This window comes from Mobula birostris, chromosome 5 (assembly GCF_030028105.1).
Source record: "Mobula birostris isolate sMobBir1 chromosome 5, sMobBir1.hap1, whole genome shotgun sequence".
In the NCBI taxonomy this organism is placed as follows: Eukaryota; Metazoa; Chordata; class Chondrichthyes; order Myliobatiformes; family Myliobatidae; genus Mobula; species Mobula birostris.
Window position 1 is genome coordinate 187,595,080 of NC_092374.1, and position 21,206 is coordinate 187,616,285.

Here is a 21,206-nt window from a genome sequence, read left to right on the forward strand (position 1 = left end):
CAACCAGTCAATATACTCTCCACCACACACATATAGTGGTTTGTCAGAGTTTTAGATGTCATGCTGAATCTTTGCCAACCCCTGAGGAAGTAGAGGCTGATATATCACATTTGTCTCAGTCTACGTCAGTGAACTTGAAAGTGGCATTGGAGCTGTACTTAGACACACAGTCGTCAGTGTAAAGTGAGTAGAGCAGGGGTGAAGCACACAGATCCTGTGGTGCTCCTGTGCTGATGGAGATTGTGGGGGAGATCTTCCTGCCAGGTACAGCACAGGTTTCGTCAGGTGAATCAGAACAGATTTGTCCCAATTGGTGCAACACACATCAAAGTTGCTGGTGAACGCAGCAGGCCAGGCAGCATCTGTAGGAAGAGGTGCAGTCGACGTTTCAGGCCGAGACCCTTCTTCAGGACTCCTGTTTGCGTTTTTGTTGTTTTTCCCTATTGGTGACGGCCTTGGACAGGATCTTACAGTTTACATTCAACAGTAAAATGGGTCTCCAGTTTCTGATGTCATCCTTTTGCCTCTATTACTTGTATATGAGGGGAATGATGCCCTTCTTCATGGAGTCTGACATGCTGCCAGCTGGAAGTATTGCATTGTACACTCCCAGCAGGTTCAGGGCCCATCAGTCCACGTAGCCGAGTACAACTCAGTCGGTAAACCATCACCATCCTTCTGAAGGGGTGCTGAAGGCATTGTGCAGCTTGTCTATTTTAACTGTTTTCATCAGGGATCTGGAGGTGCTGTCCAGCCTGCTGTCGGCACTACCAGCTGCATCGATGATCCAGTTGAAGTCACCAACCAGAATGACCAGCTGTGACGTCACCGGCAGTGGTGGGAGCGGCTCGAGGATGGCCAGTCTCTCACTCCGCACGGGTGAGGTGTACGTGTTAATTAACCAGAGCAGAGTGTTTCAGTACATTATGTATGCCACAAGGAGCCACCCCCCAACCACCTCTCTGACTTGGGTGTAATTGAGAAGCTGTCACCCTGTAACAGAATTCCCAGCCAGAAGGATGTCAATCGTTGCCCCCAAACACACAGACAGACCATGGGGCCACCATCACAACCAACTCTGGTAGATGCAGAGTGTGTTTGCCCACCTTCCTGTAAAAAACTCACATTGGCCAGTTACTGTAAGGCATTGACACATCACACTGTTCTCTTCACACTGATCACATTCAAAGATGCCAATTTTGTTTCTATGATTAGTTCTTGAGTTACATTTCTTGTCCAGGTCACTCAGCCTGAGCCGTCAAGGACATCGCTCTCTTTTGAGGCTGTGTCCTCTGGTCCTTGATTCGCCCACGAAAGCAAATATCCTCTTCACATCCACTCCATCTTGGCCTTTCAACTTTCAATAGGTTTCAATGAGATCCCCCTCATTCTTCTAAATTCCTCTGACTACAGGCCCAGAAACTTCAATCACTACTCATATGATAACTCTTTCATTCCAGCAATCATTCTTGTGAAACTCCTCTGAACCCTCTCCAACGTCAGCACATCCTTTCTTAAGTGTGGGGCCCAAAACTAATCACAATACTCAGAGTGAGGCCTCAGCAGTAATTTATACAGCACCAGCATTACATCTTTACTTTTATATTCTAGTCCTCTTCAAATGAATGCAAACATCCCCTCCACCAATTCAACCTATAAATTAAACTTTCAGGAGTCCTCGGGGACTCCCAAATCCCTTTGCACTTCAGATTTTTGATTTTTTTCCCCCGTTTAGACCATAATCTATGTTTTTAATTCTCCTACCAAAGTGCATGACCATACAATTCCTGACACTGTATTCCATCTGACACCTCTCCAAATCTGTCAAAGTCCTCCCGCAGCCTCACTGCTTCCTCAACACTACCTGCCCCTCCACCTTCAACTGACAGTTTAAGGCGACTGAAAATAATCATTGAATCAAATCAGAATCATGTTTAATATCACTGACATAGGTCATGAAATTTGTGCTTTTACAGGAGTACATTATAATACATAATAATAAAAAGCAATAAATTAAAGTGTATATTAAAAAATAAATTAAATAAATAGTGCAAAAAGAGAGCAAAAAAAAGGTGATGGAGTGTTCATGAATTCATTGTCCATTGAGAAAGCTAATGGCAGAGGGGAAGAAACAGTTCCTGAAATGCTGAGTGTGTATCTTCAGGCTCCTGTACCTCCTCCTTGATGGTAACATTGAGAAGAGGGCATGTCCTGGGTGATGGGGCTCCTTAATGATGGATACCATTTTTTTGAAGCATCACCTTTAGAAGGATCCTTGATACTAGGTTAGTGCCCATGATGGAGCTGGCTGAGTTTCCAACTTTCTGCTGCTTTTTCTGATCCTGAGCAGTGGCCCCTCCATACCAGACAGTGATGCAACCAGTTTGAATGCTCTCCACGTACATTTGTAGAAATTTGCGTGAGCCTTTGATGACATACCAAGACTCCACAAACTCATAACGAAATATAACCTCTGTTGTGCCTCCTTTGTAATTGCATCACTATGTACGGCCCAGGACAGATGTTCAGTGGTGTTGACACACAGGAACTTGAAACTGATCACCCTCTCCACGGTTGATCCATTGATGAGGACTGGGGAGTGTTCCCTTGACTTTGCCTTCCTGAAGTCCACAATCAATTCCTTGGCCTTACTTACATTGAGTGTAAGGTTGTTGTTGTCACCCACTCAACCAGCTGATCTACCTCACTCTTGTACGCCTCCTTGTCACCAACAGTGGGCTAAGCATTCATCCCAGACGTGTTCCAGTGTTGATTGTCAGCAGGATGAAGAAGTTATTTCTGATCCACTCTGACTGGTCTCCCAGTGAGGAAGTCAAGAAGGGAGGTATAGAGGCCCAGGTTTTGAAGCTTTTGGGACATTCTGATTCTGCCCCAGGGGAAGACAACACATGAATGTTCATGTTGATTGGTGGTCATTTAAATCCTCAGGGTGTGATCAGGGACGTTGTTAAGTGGCCATTGTCTGCTTTAGCACAATGTCAAAGTGTATCCCTGTCTCAATGCATCATTCAGAACAGGTCTGTTTCGTCAGAATCTGAATCAGGTTTATTATCACCGGCATGTGACGTGAAATTTGTTAATTTAGCAGCAGCAGTTCAATGCAATAGTTAATATACTGGCCAGTTCCGTATTCAGAGAGCCATCCTTCAGCACTTTAACAAAAGAGATGTATTTTGGGTGTTTGGAGTTTGTGCTCTGAAGCTTTCAAAAGGATTCTACTAGGTGGGATGTATGACTATTGTAAATATATAATTCTAAAAATATTCAAAATGTTAGAGGTTGGTAGGTAATTATAGCGATTGAAATTGTGTTTATTCATTTATCACTTGTGTTTAAAAAAATGTAAGACTGTGTGATGAGAGGAGAATCAGATTCTCTGCAGAAATTCTGCTGTTTTTATATCACCAGCTTCAATGTCTCTCCGATGACTCAGTTGATGAGTCACAGCAGAGGTTATCCTACTTAGACTTTGATGGAAATAAGAATCACAGATCATAGTTTCTATGGCAGATTCTGCCATTAATAAATCACACACTAAATCACAAATATCTGAAACTTCTTACCAATGACAAGCAATTCCATTATTTTCAACTCTTTCTCATCAACAGTGAAGGTGTAATCTCCTTGGTCACTGGCATTTAATCTGTTTATCGTCAGTGCACCACTCAAAGCGTTGAATTGTAAACGGTCCTTGAACTGTTCACTTGGTTCCAAATTGGCGTGACCTGGGATGTGCATCAAAATAACATCACGGCTTTTGTTGCTGGCTTTGAAAGTCCAAAGGATATCATTCTTGCTGGAATCAACGGTGATTTCAGGATCCAGTAAAACTGATGAACCAAGGACACCAACCACTTCTTCCCTTTCAGCTGATTAGAATAAAAAGAAAATATAGTCATTTAAACTGTAGAGCAGGTGAAAGTGAGACAATTACAGCAGAGGAGTCATATTACATGAACAGATGTTATTGGACATTTTACTGCAGTTTCAGGACCAAGCTGTGTAGGGCAACTTGATCTGTAGCCTTGGTCACCTGGACAATACTAATACTTCTGTCAGGATGTTGTTTATTGGCCTCAGCTCAGCGTTTAGTACAATCATTCCCACAGTTCTGATTGCAAACATTACAACCTTGCTTTTATATTCTAGTCCTCTCAAAATGAATGCTAACATCACATTTGCCTTCCTCACTACAGACTCAACCTGCAAATTAAACTTCAGGGAATCCTGCACAAGGTCTCTCAAATCCCTGTGGTGCCTCAGATTTTTGCATTTTCTCTCCATTTAGAAAATTATCAACCTTTTTATTTCATCTACTGAAGTGCATGACCATACACTTCCCGACACCACATTCCATCTGCCATTTCTTTGCCCATTTTCCGAACCTGTCTAAGTCCTTCTGTAGCCTCCCTATTTCCTCAAAACTACCTGCCCTCCACATCGACAGATGCACTGGGCTGTCCGCACCACTCACTCTGGCGATTGAGGGAAGTACAGTTCCCATACTACGCAGTGATGCAGCCAGTCAGGATGCTCTCAATTGTGCCCCTGCAGAAAGTCCTTAGGTTTTGGAGATCTATACCAAACTTCTTCAACCATGGATTGAAGGAAGATGAGGAGGAATTTCTTTACCCAGAGAGTGGTGAATCCATGGAATTCTTTGCCACAGGACATAGGAAAAAAAAAACACAGATGTTAGTTTGCCTCCCAGGAGCCAGGATCCAGGATGTTTCTGATCGCAACAACAAAGGATGGTGCAATCCAGGGTATATTATGATCGAGGAACATGTTTGCAGACTGGATATTGAATTTTTGACTGTTGGACTTCGGCCACATTCCACCATGATACGATACTTGGCGGCACGGGAGGTCGTTCCTGCCTGTGGTCATCGAACGTGCAGCTCCTCCCGTGGAGGTCCTCCTGTGGAGGGTCAGACACCCTGAGCCAATAGACTGGTCCTGGACTTATTTTCCATCTGGCATAGTTTGCATTTTGTTGTTTGACTCTTGGGGTTTTTTGTATTGCTATATCTACACTCTATTCTTGGTTGGTGCGGCTGTAACAAAAACAAATTTCCCTCCGGATTAATAAAGTATATCTATCTATCTATCTATCCACGATATCCTGAAGCAGGAAGGTGAACAGCCAGAGGTTGTGGTACATATTGGTACCAACGACATAGGTAGGAAAAGGGAGGAGGTCCTGGAAACAGACTACAGGGAGTTAAGAAAAAAGCTGAGAAGCTGGACCACAAAGGTAGTAATCTCGGGATTACTGCCTGTGCCACGTGACACTGAGTATAGGAATAGAATGAGGTGGAGGATAAATGCGTGGCTGAGGGACTGGAGCAGGCCACAGGGATTCCGATTTCTGGATCACTGGGACCTCTTTTGGGGCAGGTGTGACCTGTACGAAAAGGATGGGTTGCATTTGAATCCCAGGGGACTAATATCCTGGCTGCGAGGTTTGCGAAGGCTATTGGGGAGAGTTTAAACTGGAATTGCTGCGGGGTGGGAACTGAACTGAAGAGACAGAGGAAGTGGCGGTGGCTCAGAAATAGGGAAAGCTTGTAGGCAGTGTGAGATAGAGGATAGGCAGGTGATAGGGAAAGGATGTGTTCAGATGGTTTGAGATGTGTCTATTTTAATACAAGAAGCATCATGAACAAAGCAGATGAGCTTGCAGTGTGGATCAGTACTTGGAGCTATAACGTCGTGGCCATCGCAGAGACTTGGATGTTTCAGGGGCAGGAATGGCTACTTAGACTGCCAGGCTTTAGTTGTTTCAGAAAGGACAGGGAGGGAGACAAAAGAGATGGGGCCTTGCACTGCTGATCAGAGATAGTGTCACAGCTGCAGAAAAGGAGCAAGTCATGAGTGGAATTTATAAACAGGAATGGGTCAATAATCTACTGGGTCTTTTTTTAATCGACCATCCAATAGTAACAGGGACATCGAAGAGCTGATAGGGAGATAGATTCTGGAACGATCCAGTAATAACAGTTTCGGATGTTAAAAGGCCTGAACAGATTAGACGTGGCAAAGTGATTTCCCATGGTAGAGGAGTCTAAGACACGACTTCAGGATTGAACAGAGATGCGGAGAGATTACTTTAGTCAGAGGGTGGTAAATCTGCAGAATTTGTTGCCACGAGTGGCTGTGGAGGCCAAGTCATTGGATGCATTTAAGGCATAGATAGATAGGTTCTTGATTAGCCAGGGCATCAAGGGCTATGGGGAGAAGGAGGGGAAGTGGGGATGACTGGAAGAATTGGTTCAACTCATGAATGAATGGCGAAGCAGACTCAAAGGGCCAAATGGCCTCCTCCTGCTCCTATATCTTATGGTCTAGCAGGGTTGTCATGACGGGAGATTTTAATTTCCCAAATGTAAAGCTCTGCTTTATTGGCTCGTATATGTCGAGGGGAAATCCCGCCCGGCACCGGCCTGGACACTTTCCACTGGGTCAGTTGCTGTACCAACACCTAGCCAGTAGCATAAAAGAAGAAACCCTGTACACCCTCCCCCCACCAAATAAAGTCATGACCTCATGACTTCGAAAAAAACTCGCCAACCATTCCTGCAGACACAAAAATCCAATCCAGGTGCACACAGTGACATTGCTTCCCAAACAGTGGACCTCACGCCTGGTCCCATGGGTGCTACATAGGCCAACCTATCTGGAAGTTTCCTAATCCTCCAAGACCTCCGTACCCCCTCACCTAAACACTTAAGGCTCGAACACTACAGGGATACCTCGGGTCTGCTTGCCAACTCCCCTCTCAATCCCTCACTCATGCCTCCACTGCAACTTGGAGCCCCCGTCCCGTGTCTGGGGCCCCGCCTCTTTTCCTTCCGGGTCCTGTTGTAGCCCAGGATGCCCACAGCTAGCCCTTCCCACTACACCTGACAGAGTGGGAGAAGGGCCAAAGGTCTCTTCCTCAATCAACGGGAAGTTAGCAAAAGGCAGCATCTACCACATGCCCAGCCCATCATCCTTCGAATCTGTATTCTTCATCATTTCCCCGATCGGTAGCTGCTGTTTGATTTTCTCCAAACTGAAGCACTTGGCCTGGGCTGGCTCTGCAGCCTCTTCAGCCTCCTGTAATCGAGACGACAGCTTCTTCTTGGACTCCTCCAACTCTTGCCACAGTCTCAGCAGTTCTGACTCACGCTTCTTGGCCATCTCAATCTGGGACGCAGTTACACCACCTGCTTCTTCCACCCCGACCTGAAAAGCAGCAGTTAAAGGATATTCAGCCTTCAGTTTAGTGTTCACTGAACTTATCCCCAGCTTTTTCTTCCCGATGACTTCTTCCAGGTCAACTTGCAGTTTTTCCATTTCATTTAAACTGTCGATGGTCATCTTCAGGTTCCCTTCAAGCGTCCGCTTCCCTTTTCCGAGATCTGTCCTCAATTGCTTCACCTCCTCGGAAGTGTAGTCAAACTCCCCTCTCCGGGCTCTCAGTCTTCTGTTGGCCTTAGGCAGAACACTTCCTTGATCTTCCCCAACTTGTAATTCTTCCAATCTTTTCTGGATTAATTCATCAGTAAGTGGCCGCAGTTTCTGCTTGAAATTCCGGTTCTCCGTCTCCACGTTGACGAGCGTGGACTCTAAGTCTTCAAAGTTTGTTCCAAAAGTGCGGCACTTAGTCTCCAAGCCTGCATTTCTAAGCGCTCAGTTCAGCGGTGCAAATCCCCTCTCTCCCCAGTGTCTCATTCTGATTGACGACCTGGGTTTCTATCCCCAGGTCCACCACCGTCTGTTCCAACACCAGGAAGTTCAACTGGTATGTCGGGTCATTTTTCTCAGATTGCACCAAACTCCTCCGGCCAAAAACTCCTCCACATTTTACACTTCGCTTCAGTCGCTTTTCCCTGAACTGCCTCTTTCTCCAGACCTGGCACTCGTCCAAAGAAAGTTTTAATTCTTTAACTCTTTGTCGCCCGGGCTTCGCCACTCGCCTCGCATCATCATCCCCCAAGGCAAATCCAAACTCCAGGCGGTCATCCACATACGCCAAAACTCTGAACACCTCCACATCCCCCCCAGTCTTCCTCAGGCCCTGTGGGCAGGTTGCAGGGGCTCCGGATATGCCCTGGGGCATCTTTTCGGATTGAAAGAATCCTAGGGAACCTATAACGGTTGTCCTCTCCTCATCGGCTTCACTCATCGGGATCTGGCCATATCCACTCCTCAGATCCAGCACATTAAGCCACATTGCACCATACAAACAGACCATAGCCTGGGGGACATCACGTAATGACGTGGGATTGAGATGTGTAAATCCAGCTCTCCCGTAAAAAATCAGCAAAGTACTGTTTAAACAAAGCAAAGTTAACAAATACTTTCCGAAAACTACTTATAAACTTCTCAAGACCATTTTACGATATGCCTTGCAAACTGCAACAGAAGAAGCCTGTTGTTGTGAAGTTGCCGCAAGATGGGAAGGAAAAAGGGCCTACTGCAGTAATGGAACCTCGGACTCAGGTTAGATCTCCTTCAGAGGAGACACATTTCATCTCTGGCGCAGAAGAACAGGGAGCAACGGCGGCGGTAGCGGTCCCTGGGAAGAAGATGCCGGAATTGCGCATACGCAAAGAAGTAGGCATGCGCAAATCGATACAACTCAAACTACAAGAACTGACAGCCACTGCAAGGGAAAGTGACTCAGAGTCAGAATTGGATTCCGCAGAGAATACAGATGAAGAGGAGGAGGAAGAACTAGAAGAGACTGAAAATATAGGATGCGATGGAGACATAGGGAAGGCTTTATTGCAAGTATTGACTGAATTAAAAGGATTAAAAACAGAGCTTAGAGACATGAAGATGTGCTATGATAAACCTATGAAAAGACAGGAGAAAATGGATAAGAAACTTCAAAAGTTGGAAAGAACAATGGAACATATTAATGACAGAGTGTAAAAAACAGAAAATGATATGCTTGCCTGGAAGACAGAAAGAAATCGACTGTTGGGAAAAGTGGACGTGCTGGAAAATTTTAGTAGACGTAATAATACCAAGATTGTTGGTCTTAAAGAAGGTACAGAGGGAGACAATCCAATAAAATTTTTTCAAAGATGGATCCTGGAAACTTTGCAAATGAAAGAGGGAGACCAATTAATTGAAATTGAGCAGGCACATAGAGCTCGAAGACCAAAACCACAAGATGACCAATATCCACGATCAATTTTAATAAAATGTTTCAGATTTCAAGACAAAGAAAGGATTCGACAGGCGGCTGCCCAAGCTGCCAAGAATAGAAAAGGGCCATTGATGATAGAAGGGAACAAAATTTTTTTCTACCCTGACGTAATTTATGAACTCTTGAAGAGAAGGAAGAAATTTAATCCAGTGAAAAAAGTCCTATGGGACCACGGTTATCAATTTATATTGCGTTATCCTGCAACTTTGAAGATTTTTTTGAATAACGGAGAAAAAAGATTTTTTGACGGTTACCGGAAAGCGGAGGAATTTGTGTGAGTTTCTTTGAAGATACAAGAACAAACCTAGGGGAGCGAGATGGATTAAAGATGAAGACTGGGTCAAGGAATAGACTTGCTGGATTTTTGAAGGCAGAAGAATATATAAACATATTATTATTTATATGATAGAGGGGAAGAAAGGTTAAAATTTGAGGAATATTAGTTGGGAATAGTGACATTAATTTTTTTTATATGTATACAGTTTTTTTGTTACGGGGCAGCTGGAAAAAATACTGACCAATCGCTACGGTATTCATGTGTGCAAGCATGGCAATAGCGATGACCCGCAAAATGGAGGGGGGTAGTGTTGTGTATTTTTTCATTCACAACATTAGTAGGGGGGTATTTTGTTATTTTTCTTTTTGTATCATATCTATCTTTTATTTCTTTCTTTTTGCCTGGATGAATGGGAGAGAAACACATAGCAACATGGTGAAGTTTAAAGAGATTCCCCAAGGAACTATGAGAGTTGAGGTGTTAAGTAATGTTTTAGATTGGAGTAACTTTGTTAAGAATAATGACTAATTTATTGATTTTTTTTGAGTTTTAATGTTAATGGGCTTAATGGACCGGTGAAAAGAAAAAGAATCTTAACACATGTTAAGAAGATGAAGGGAGATTTAGCCTTCTTACAGGAAACACATTTAACAGAAACAGAACATCAGAAATTAAAGAGAGATTGGGTGGGTAGTGTTGTTGCAGCTTCATTTAATTTAAAAGCGAGGGGAGTAGCAATTTTGGTCAATAAAACGTTACCAATTAGAATACAAAATGTAATAACCGATTCGGCGGGGAGCTATGTGATTATACACTGTCAACTTTTTTCTGAATTATGGACCCTCAGGAATATTTATGCACCAAATGAAAATGATGCAAAATTCATATAAGAAGCTTTTTTGAATTTGGCTGATGCACATGAAAAAATATTAATAGGAGGAGATTTTAATTTTTGCCTGGACCCAGTCTTAGATAGATCAACTAAGGATGTCACAAAATCGAAGGTAGTAACACTAACTTTACCATTGATGAAAGATTTAAATTTGATTGATATATGGAGAAGAATTAATCCCAGAGAAAGAGACTATTCGTTCTATTCCAATAGACACAAAACTTACTCAAGGATAGATCTTTTCCTATTATCAATGAATATTCAACACAGAGTAAAAAATATGGAATATAAAGCAAGAATATTGTCAGATCATTCTCCTTTATTAATGATAACAATAATGACTGATAAGGAAGAAGAGACTTATAGATGGAGATTTAATTCAACATTATTCAAACGTCAAGATTTTAACGTTGTGATTTTATGAAAAAACAGATCCAATTTTTTTTGGATACAAACTCTCATTCAGTGGATGATAAATTTATACGGTGGGATGTGATGAAAGCATATTTGAGGGGTCAGATAATAAGTTATAAGTCTAAAATTGAGAAAGAATATATGGCAGAACTGGATCAATTGGAAAAAGAGACTACAAAATTAAAAAAAGAATCTCAAAGACATATGACAGAAGAAAAACGAAGGCAACTTGTCAATAAGAAGTTACAATATAATACGCTTCAGACATATAGAATGGAAAAAGAAATCATAAGAACTAAGCAAATGTATTATGAGTTAGGGGAGAGAGCACACAAAATTCTTGCTTGGCAGTTGAAAACAGAACAAGCTTCCAAAACGATAAATGCAATTAGAACAAGTGCAAATAAAATTACTTATACACCTTTAGAAATTAATGAAACCTTCAAAAGTTTCTATTCTGAGTTATATCAATCAGAATCACAAAATGATGTTAATGAGCTAGAAAGGTTTTTATCACAAGTAACTCTTCCAATATTGAATTCAGAAGAACAGAAGGGATTAGATATGCCTTTTACATTAAAAGAGGTTGAAGAAGCTTTAGGATCACTCCAAAGTGATAAATCTCCAGGAGAGGATGGTTTTCCACCTGAATTTTATAAAAAGTTTAAAGATTTATTATTTCCTCCCTTTATGGAGTTAATACGTCAAGCAGAAAAAATACATAAACTCCCAGAATCTTTTTCAACAGCTATTGTAATAGTATTGCCAAAAAAAGATAGAGATCCTTTAAAAACAGCATCATATAGGCCTATTTCTCTGTTGAACACGGATTATAAAATAATAGCAAGAATTTTATCGAATAAATTATCTAAATATTTACCAAAATTAATACATATGGATCAAACAGGATTTATTAAAACCAGACAATTGGCAGATAATGTAACTCGGCTACTCAGTATAATTCATTTGGCACAAAAAAGGGAGGAGATGAGTATAGTAGTAGCCTTGGATGCAGAAAAAGCATTTGATAGATTGGAATGGGATTTTTCATTTAAAGTATTAGAAAAATATTGGTTAGAAACACCTTTTATAAACTGGATTAAAACTTTAAATACTAACCCTAATGCTAAAGTAGAGACAAGTAGTCAAATTTCAACACCATTCCAGTTAAAAAGCTCAACTAGACAAGGTTGTCCATTATCACCTGCTTTATTTGTATTGGTGATAGAGCCATTAGCAGAACTAATTAGAATTGATCCAGATATTAAGGGTTTTAGAGTTAATCAGGAGGAATATAAAATTAATCTATTTGCTGATGATGTTTTGATTTACTTAACAAACCCACAGCATTCATTACATAAATTATCTTCTAGATTGGATGAATATGAGAAAGTATCAGGGTATAAAATAAATTGGGATAAAAGTGAAATTTTACCTCTTACTAAAGGAGACTATAGCCAATGTCGATTAGCAACCCAATTTAGATGGCCAGTAAATGGTATAAAGTACTTAGGTATAAGACTTGATAATGATGTAAAGAATTTATATAAATTTAATTATTTACCACTATCGAAAAAAACTCAAGAAGATCTTGACAAATGGATGATACTACCAATAACATTAGTGGGTAGAGTCAATGTTGTAAAAATGAATATATTTCCTAGATTACAGTATTTGTTTCAAACATTACCAATACAATTGCCACAGAAATGTTTTCAAGAGTTAAAGAAATATGTGAGAAAATTTCTTTGGAAAGGTAAGACGTCAAGAATATCATTGGAAAAATTGACATGGAAATTTGAGTTAGGAGGGTTACAACTTCCAAACTTTAAGAATTATTATAAAGCAAATCAACTTAGATTTATTGCATCTTTCTTTGATGAACGAAAACCGGCTTGGATTAGAATAGAATTAGATAAGATAGGCGAAAATAGACCTGAAGATTTTATATATAAATGGGAATCTGAATGGATACAGGAAAAGAATCTCCTATATTAAAACATTTGATTGATCTATGGAATAAGATAAATGTTGATAATGAAATAAAGAAATCTTTATTAGCAAGGAGACCTTTGTTCCAAAACAGACTTATTCCTTTTACAATGGATAATCAACTTTTATATAATTGGTACCAAAAAGGGATTAGATCTATATGAGACTGTTATGAATGAGGTAGATTGATGTCATTTGAACAAGTAAAGAATAAATATAAAATATCAAATAACACTTTCTTCTGTTTCCTTCAATTAAGGGCTTACTTAAAAGGCAAACTGGGTCAAACAATGTTTTTGCCAAAACCCAATGAAATTGAAATTTTAATTCAAAAAGGAAAAATTAAAAAATTTATTTCTTGTATGTATAATTTGATTCAAAAACAGACAATTAAACAAGGAATCCACAAGTCAAAACAAAAATGGGAAACGGATCTGAATATTAATATCGATGAAACAAATTGGTCAAGACTGTGTCTTGACAGTATGACAAATACAATAAACATTCGACTTAGATTAGTACAATATAATTTTTTACACCAATTATATATTACACCGCAAAAAATAGATTAAATTCAAATTTATCTGATCAATGCTTTTGGTGTAATCAAGAAGTTGGTACTTTCTTATATTCTACTTGGTCTTGTTCTAAAATTCAACCTTTTTGGATAAATTTAAGAGTCTTATTGGAACAAATTACTGGAACTCAACTTCCACATAACCCTGTATTATTTCTATTAGGTGACATTGAAGGGATAAAACCAAAACTTAAATTGAATAAATATCAGAAAGAATTCATAAAAATTGCATTGGCAGTAGCCAAGAAGGCTATAGCAGTTACTTGGAAATCGGATTCGTATTTAAGTATGAATCGTTGGAACAATGAAATGTCCAGCTGATTTCACTCGAAAAAAATACTTACAATTTAAGAGATAAATATGAAACATTTTTGAATATTTGGTGCCCTTATTCACAAAAGATAGGATGGCATATTTAGTTGCTCCAATGATAAAGATCTTGGTCCCTTGGGGAAAGTAATAAATAAATGGAGCATGTGGAAACCTTCCAATATCCAGGCAGTCCTTTTTTTTCTTTTTTTTCAGGTAGGGCTATATATCGGGGGGGGGGGGAGGGTTAAGGGGGGGGAGGGTAGACATTATCTTTCTATGTAATCACTTTGAAAACTCAATTAAAATTATATTAAAAAAATAAAAATAAAAAAAACAGACCATAGAGTCTTCGGCCCTCAGGCCCATATTCTGGTCAATGACTGTGCCTGTTCAGAGTCCTATAATCCACACACACGCTGCCTACGTCTTCCACGGCTACAGGGTCCAGCCGCCGCGACCTCTCTCTCACCGAGGTGTCTTCAGTGGACAACTCCCCTCCCTCATGGTATTTCGGAACGTCTACTAAGAGGGTCTCACACTCAGACACATCCCCCAGGTCGTACCACAATCGGCTCTCAGTTAAATTCGGTACCCACCCAAGGCTGCTACACATGTCCTCAGACGCAGCTCGAAACGCTGGGTGCCCAGACAATGCCCCCATGAACTCCAGGTTCACTAACCAATCATCGTCTTCTGGATAATCACTGGCACTGGTACCGCAAATCTCCAGTGCCCTTAATGTTGTCAAGGGTAAACGTTTCAGACACCGGTTGTAAAACGAACTGTACAACAACTTGACCTGCGCCCCAGTATCAAGGATGGCTTTAGCATCACCTCCCTCTATTCTTAACAACACCCTGGGGCGTGAACCGTCTAAGCCTTCAGGAATAGGGTCTTTTCCTTTTGGAAGTTCCTTGGTACGGTGCTGGGAACGTGCTTCCCCAGAAACCCCAAGCCGTTCCCCTACTGGGCCTCCACTAAGTTTCCTGACACCTCTCTGATCAGCCGAACAACTGAGGGAGGGGCTGATCCCCTGAAATGATCCCACTGGCAATGCAAGCAATCTAGCTGCCCTCCTAGCCAGAGAAGATACACTGAAAACTTTTTCCCCTCTTTCAGATAACTGGCGGCTGTCACTACGAGGTAATTGAACCTCACAGTTCTAACACCGTCATCAGCCCGCCTACTCAAACTTTCAACCAATCCCTGTCGCCCTCCCTCAACCGAGCACTGCCACTCATCTAACAACTGAGAGATCCGCTCCGCCCACGTCTCGTACACCTCCGCCCCTTTAGGGGTGGACAATATCCCAAAAGCCAGGTGGAGCCTGCCATAGCTGGAACATTTATTCGCAGACACTAGCTCCGAATCAGACCACTCTTTCCTCTTTCTCCTAACAGTATGGACAACTCCTAGTCCCACCACCAACTCGTCAGCGCTAGTCTGAACTCGAGCAAAGACCTCACCCAACACGCATGCTGCAATAACCAGCAAATAACCTCCAGAGACTCACATTACTAGCCGCAATCCCACAGAGACACAACAGCGCCGATTTAAACAGGGCAATCACACAGAACACCACTGAATCCAATCCCGGACAAGCCCCCAAATGTAGCCCCCCGGTAAGCCTCAGGTTCGCTCAACTCACTGTCGTCTAGGGAAAACAGCCTTCGGCCCCACCAAACTGGCTCATTTAGTTTATGTGGACGCTGTGTGATGTACCCCGCCCCACCAAATAACAGACAATACACCATATACGATTAAACGAATTACAATTTATAGATATTACTGGAACTATGTAATTAATAGAGATAAAACATAAAAGGAAAGTAAAAGGCGCTCAACTTATCAAAGTTCAAACTCTTTGTGCACAAACAGTTGGAGCTCTAGTAACGATCCTCTCTTCACTATTCGATCCCCTCTGACCACCTTGACCTGCCGCCTGGGACCAACCACAGTGGTCGACCAGACGCTCCACACGAGTCTGTCTCCATCTCTTCTCCTCGCCGAAGACCCTGGACCTCAGACTCCGGCTCGGAGTCTGACCCGTCGCCAGCTCATAGCATCGCGTTCACTCTCTCTCCCCATCGCACTTTCTCCCCAAAAACATGTGCATCACAATAGCTTACAGACACACAAGAAAGAATAACACCTATCCCAATTGGTTAACAAATGGATACGATCCTCCTTATCAGTAACATAACTCAAACAAGCTGCTAAAAAGAGAACCACTGTCTCAGCAGTTAACATCACAGAGAAGCTATTTAATTATAACATAACAAAGAAGCCATTTTAATTAGCCTACGCAGTAACATAAATGAAGAAACCCCTTACAATGTTAAGAAAAGTCAGCATTGCTTTGTCCAAGGCAGGTCGTGCCTTACGAGCCTGATTGAATTGTTTGAAGATGTGACTGAACACATTGATGAAGGTAGAGCAGTAGATGTAGTGTATATGGATTTCAGCAAAGCATTTGATAAGTCACCCCATGCAAGGCTAATTGAGAAAGTAAGGAGGCATGGGATCCAAGAGGACCTCTTCTCTTTGTGATTTTTATAAATGACCTGGATGAGGAAGTGGAGGGATTGGTGAGTAAATTTGCTGATGACACAAAGGTTCGGGGTGTTGTGGTTAGTGTGGAGGGCTGTCAGAGGTTATAGTGGGACATCGATAAGATGTAAAACTGGGCTAAGAAATGGCAGATGGAGTCAACCCAGAAAAGTGTGAAGTGGTTCATTTTGGTAGGTCAAATATGATGGCAGAATATAGTATTAATGATGAGACTGTTGGCAATGTGGAGGATCAGAGGGATATTCGGGTCCAAATCCATTGGACACTTAAAGCTGCTGCGCAGGTTAACTGTGTGGTTAACAGGGCATACGGTACATTGGCCCTCATCATCCGTGGGATTGAGTTCAAGAGCTGAGAGGTAATGTTACAGCTACATAGGACCCTGGTCAGACCCCACTTGGAGTACTGTGCTCAGTTCTGGTCAGCTCACTACAGGAAGGATGTGGAAACTATAGAAAGGGTACAGAATAGATTTACAAGGATGTTGCGTGGATTGTGGAATATGCCTTATGAGAATAGGTTGAGTGAGCTTGACCTTTTCTTCTTGGAGTGACAGAGGATGAGAGGTGACCTGATAGAGGTGTATAAGATGATGAGAGGCATTGATCATGTGGATAGTCAGAGGCTTTTTCCAGGGCTGAAATGGCTAACACGAGAGGGCACAGATTTAAGGTGTTTGGAAGTAGGTACAGAGGAGATGCCAGGGGTAAGTTGTGCTTTTTTACACACAGAGAATAGTGAGTGCATGGAATGGGCTGCCGGCGATGTTGGTGGAGGCGGATATGATAGGGTCTTTTAAGAGATTCCTGTGTAGGTGCATGGGGCTTAGAAAAATAGAGGGCTATGGGTTATTCTGGGTAATTTCTAAAGTGAGGACATGTTAGGCATAGCATTGTGGGCCGAAGAGCCTGTATGGTGCTGTAAGTTTTCTATGAAGATCTGAAGGCCAAGTATTTATGTACAGTATACTTAAGAGGTTGATAGATTCTTGATTGGTCAGGGCATGTAGGGATATGGGGAGAAGGCAGAGATTGGGGTTGAGAGGAAAATTGGATCAACCATGATGAAATGGAAGAGCAGACTTGATGGGTCAAATTCTGCTCCTACATCTTATGGTCTAATAGCCTTACTAGAATGACCACAACTGGACAAAATACTCCAAATTATCCCCACCAATGGTTGTGCAATTTCAATATAGCACCTCAACTCCTGTGCAAAAATGTGCCAAAAGCTTTCTTTACAACCATATCTACATGTCATGCCACATTCATAGATTTATGCATCTGTATTCCCAGATCTCTCTGTTCTACAAACACTCCTCTGTGCCTTACCCCTCATCTTGCCAAGTGCAACACCTCACTCTTGTCTACAATAAATTCCATCTCCCATTTTTGAGCCCATTTTTCCAGCTGCTCCAGATCCTGCTGCAAGCTTTGAAAGTCTTCCTCGCTATCTACCAGACCCCTAGTCTTGGTATCATCCACAAATTTGCTGATCCAGATTACCACATTATCATTCTGCTCATTGATCTAGATGACAAATAACTAATGGACCCAGCAGTGATCCCTGTGGCACACCATTAGTCATGGCTCTCCAGTCAGAGAGGTAACTATCTACTGCCACCCTTTGGCTTCTCTCTTCTCCTGTGAAGACAATGTCCGATCCAAATTACTACCTCATTTTGAATGCCAAGCAACTGAACCTTCTTGAGCAGCCTCCCGTGTGGGACCATTTCAAAGGCCTTGCTAAAGTCTATGTAAACCACATCCATGCCTTGCCTTCAGCGCTCCTGGTGCAACAACAGCCACGTGACTCAACGGTGAGAAGGCACCTTTCATAAACAATATACATCTCGGGTCGGTATGACTTCGGATTCAAACCAAACAGGAAGGTCATGATGTTCTGATTAAAGAAACCTCAATTTCAGGGAATGATTTGTAAATACTGCCCAAACCCAATTATCAATTGGGAAGAAATAACAGATTGTACACCACATAAAATTATAAAGAAAGTATATTTACTAATTTCAGCTTTATCGAACAGTTATCAAAAGAAAGAAAAGATTGAAGAAAAAAAAATTAAAAGGGCCTATTACAGTTAATCCTGTCAAAATATTGGAGCTCATCTTTTCCAAAGCTGGGTAAACAGTTACTCGTGATGCTGAACCCACGCTCTGCCTGAAAGCACCCACCACAGTCCGAACTTCCCTTGAAGGCCATCTTCAACAAACCGGCTTTTTCTGACAAGTATTGGCACTCATCCTTGGAGATACTCATCTGCACAAAGCACTTCTTGCAATGGGGACTCTCCTTACCACGGCATTCTGTGGTATCTTCCCTTCTGTCCCGCTCCGCAGCTCCTGCTAAACAGACCCCAAACCAGACTACTGTCCATCACAAAGCTCCATCCACTACACCCTCTCAAAAACTTTCTCCAGACCCCACCATCCTGACTGGCTGATACAACATTCCTAAGTAGAACAGCAGGGCTTCTTGTCTGAGCCAAAACCAAAACATTCTACCAGCAGGACATAATGCTTTTGCTAAAATGAAATACCTACAATATAGCACTGGAAATCTTAACCAGGGCATTACACTGGTAATTTCCTTCAAAAATACAGTAAAAATGGTTAGACTTGACTTACCACGCACAAAGCTATGTCTTCTTTTAGCCCACCTGATTTCCTTCTTCATTGTTCTCTTCCATTTCTTATACTGATCAAGTATCTCATTTGTTCCTACCTGCCTATACTATTATGCATATCCTTTTACTTAACCAGAGCATTAATGTCTTTCAAAAAAATCAAGATTACAAAAATCTATTATCCTTGTCTTAAATTCTGACAGGAATATATAAATTCTGTATTCTCAGAAGTTCGCTTTTGAAGCTCTCCCACTTCCTAAGTATACCTTTCCCAGAAAACAATCTGTCCCAATCCACATTTGCCATATCCTTTCTTATACCATCAAATTCAGCCTGTCTGCAAATTAGCATCTTAATCCGACCATGTCTATCCTTTTCCATAATTACCATAAAACTAAAGGCATTATGATCACATACTTTTGTCACCTGCCCTGTCTCATTCCCTAATAGGAGATGTAGTATCACATTCTCTCTAGTTGAGATTTCTATGCACTGATTAAGGAAACTTTACTGAACACATTTGACAAACTCTTTCCCATCTAGCTCTTTTATGGTATGGGTGTCCCTGTCAATATGTGGAAAGATAAATTCGACTATTATCACAACCTTGACTTTTTGCTACAGTCTGCAACCTCTCTGCAAATTTGCTCCTCTAAATCCTGTGGACTGCTGATGGTCTGTGAAACTATCCCATTAACTTAGCCATACGTTTCTTATTCCTCAGTTCTACCCAAAAACCCTCACAAGATGAGCTCTCCCATCTGTCCTGACTGAGCACGGCCATGACGTTTTCCCTTACTGGTAATGCCACACCTCCTGCTCCATCATGTCTAAAACAACTGAACCCCAGAACATTGAGCTGCCAGTCCTCCCTCCTGCAAACAAATCTCAGTAATGGCTACAATGTCATATTTCCACAGGCTGATCCATGCCCTAAACTCATCCACCTTTCCCACAATACTCCTTACATTGAAACATACACAGCTCAGGACATTTGCCCCACTATGCTCAATCTTTCAACTACCTGACTTTGTACATGGGCGTAACAACACCTTTCTCTACAACCACTCCATGATCTGTTTGGACACTCTGGTTCACATCCCCCTGCAACTCGAGTTTAAACTCCACCACTAGTAACCCTTCCCACTAGGATATTAGTCCCCCAGTTTGGGTGCAAACCATACCTTTTGTACAAACCTCACTTTCCAGAAAGAAAGCGCAATGATCAAAAAATCTGTAACCCTCCATCCTGCACCATCTCCTCAGCCATACATTAAACTGTATGATCCTCCTATTTCTGGCCTCACAAGCACATGGTATGGGTAGCAATCCTGAGATCACAGACCTGGAGATCCTGTCCTTTAACTGAGCACCTAATTCCCTGGACTCACTTTGCTGGATCTCGTCACCCTCCTCCCCATGTCATTGGTACCGACGTAGGCCTCGACCTCTGGCTGCTCACCCACCCACTTAACAATACTGTGGATCATCAGAGATGTCCCTGATCCTGGCATCCAGGAGGCAACATATCATCTGGGAATCTCACTCTCAGCCACAGAAGCTCCTTTCTGTTACCCTAATCAATTCGAATCCTCTATCGCCGCCGCTTGACTTTTCTCCCTCTTCCCCTCTGAGGCACAGAGCCTGACTCAGTACCAGGTACCTGACTGCTTTGGCTTTCCTCTGCTAGGTGATACCCCGCCTCAACAGTATCGAACACATCCTACCTGCTGTTGAGGAGAAAGGCCACAGGGGTACTCTGCACTGGCTGCCTATCACCTTCTCCACCTGACAGTCACCCATTTACCCGTGTCCTGCACAGTGTGTGTAACTACCTGACTGTGTGTGCTGTCTGTAAATGATCTCAGCCTCCTGAATGATCCAGAGTTCATCCAGTTTCAGCTCCAGCTCCTTCACACAGTCTATTAGAAGCTGCAGCTGGATACACTTCCAGTAGGTTTTGTCATCAGGAACACTGAAGAACTCCCTCCCTTCCCATATCCTGCAAGAAGAGCCTTCCACTGCCCTGTCTGGCAACCACACTGTTCTAAAAGAAGGAATGAAAGAATAAATGGCAAAGAAAAATCTACCTATGGACTAATCCTCCCCTAAGCCTTGATGAGCCAAAGCCTCAAATCCCACACTAACACTGGCCCACTCACACAATGGCCACTTTGCTGAAACCTAACTTCCAGTCAGATTTTCCCAACTTACCTGCATATCTAAATCCTCCCATGATTATCACAACATTGCCCTTTTTACATGCCCTTTCTATTTCCCTTTGTAATTTGTAGATCACATT

At 42.0% G+C, this 21,206-nt stretch overlaps 1 protein-coding gene across 5 annotated transcripts in view; it reads right to left on the reverse strand.

The window, feature by feature from the left end:
• Positions 1–21,206, reverse strand: part of LOC140198141 (uncharacterized) — a 197,954-nt gene that overhangs the window by 129,812 nt on the left and 46,936 nt on the right. For 4 of the 5 annotated variants that reach the window (XM_072259103.1, XM_072259102.1, XM_072259101.1 and 1 more), the window contains exon 2: positions 3,585–3,890. In XM_072259103.1, the coding sequence (XP_072115204.1) occupies positions 3,585–3,890 (306 nt within the window). Of the gene's footprint in view, positions 1–3,584; positions 3,891–8,486; positions 8,566–21,206 lie in introns of those variants that run through there. The other variant, XM_072259105.1, reaches the window with a different exon arrangement.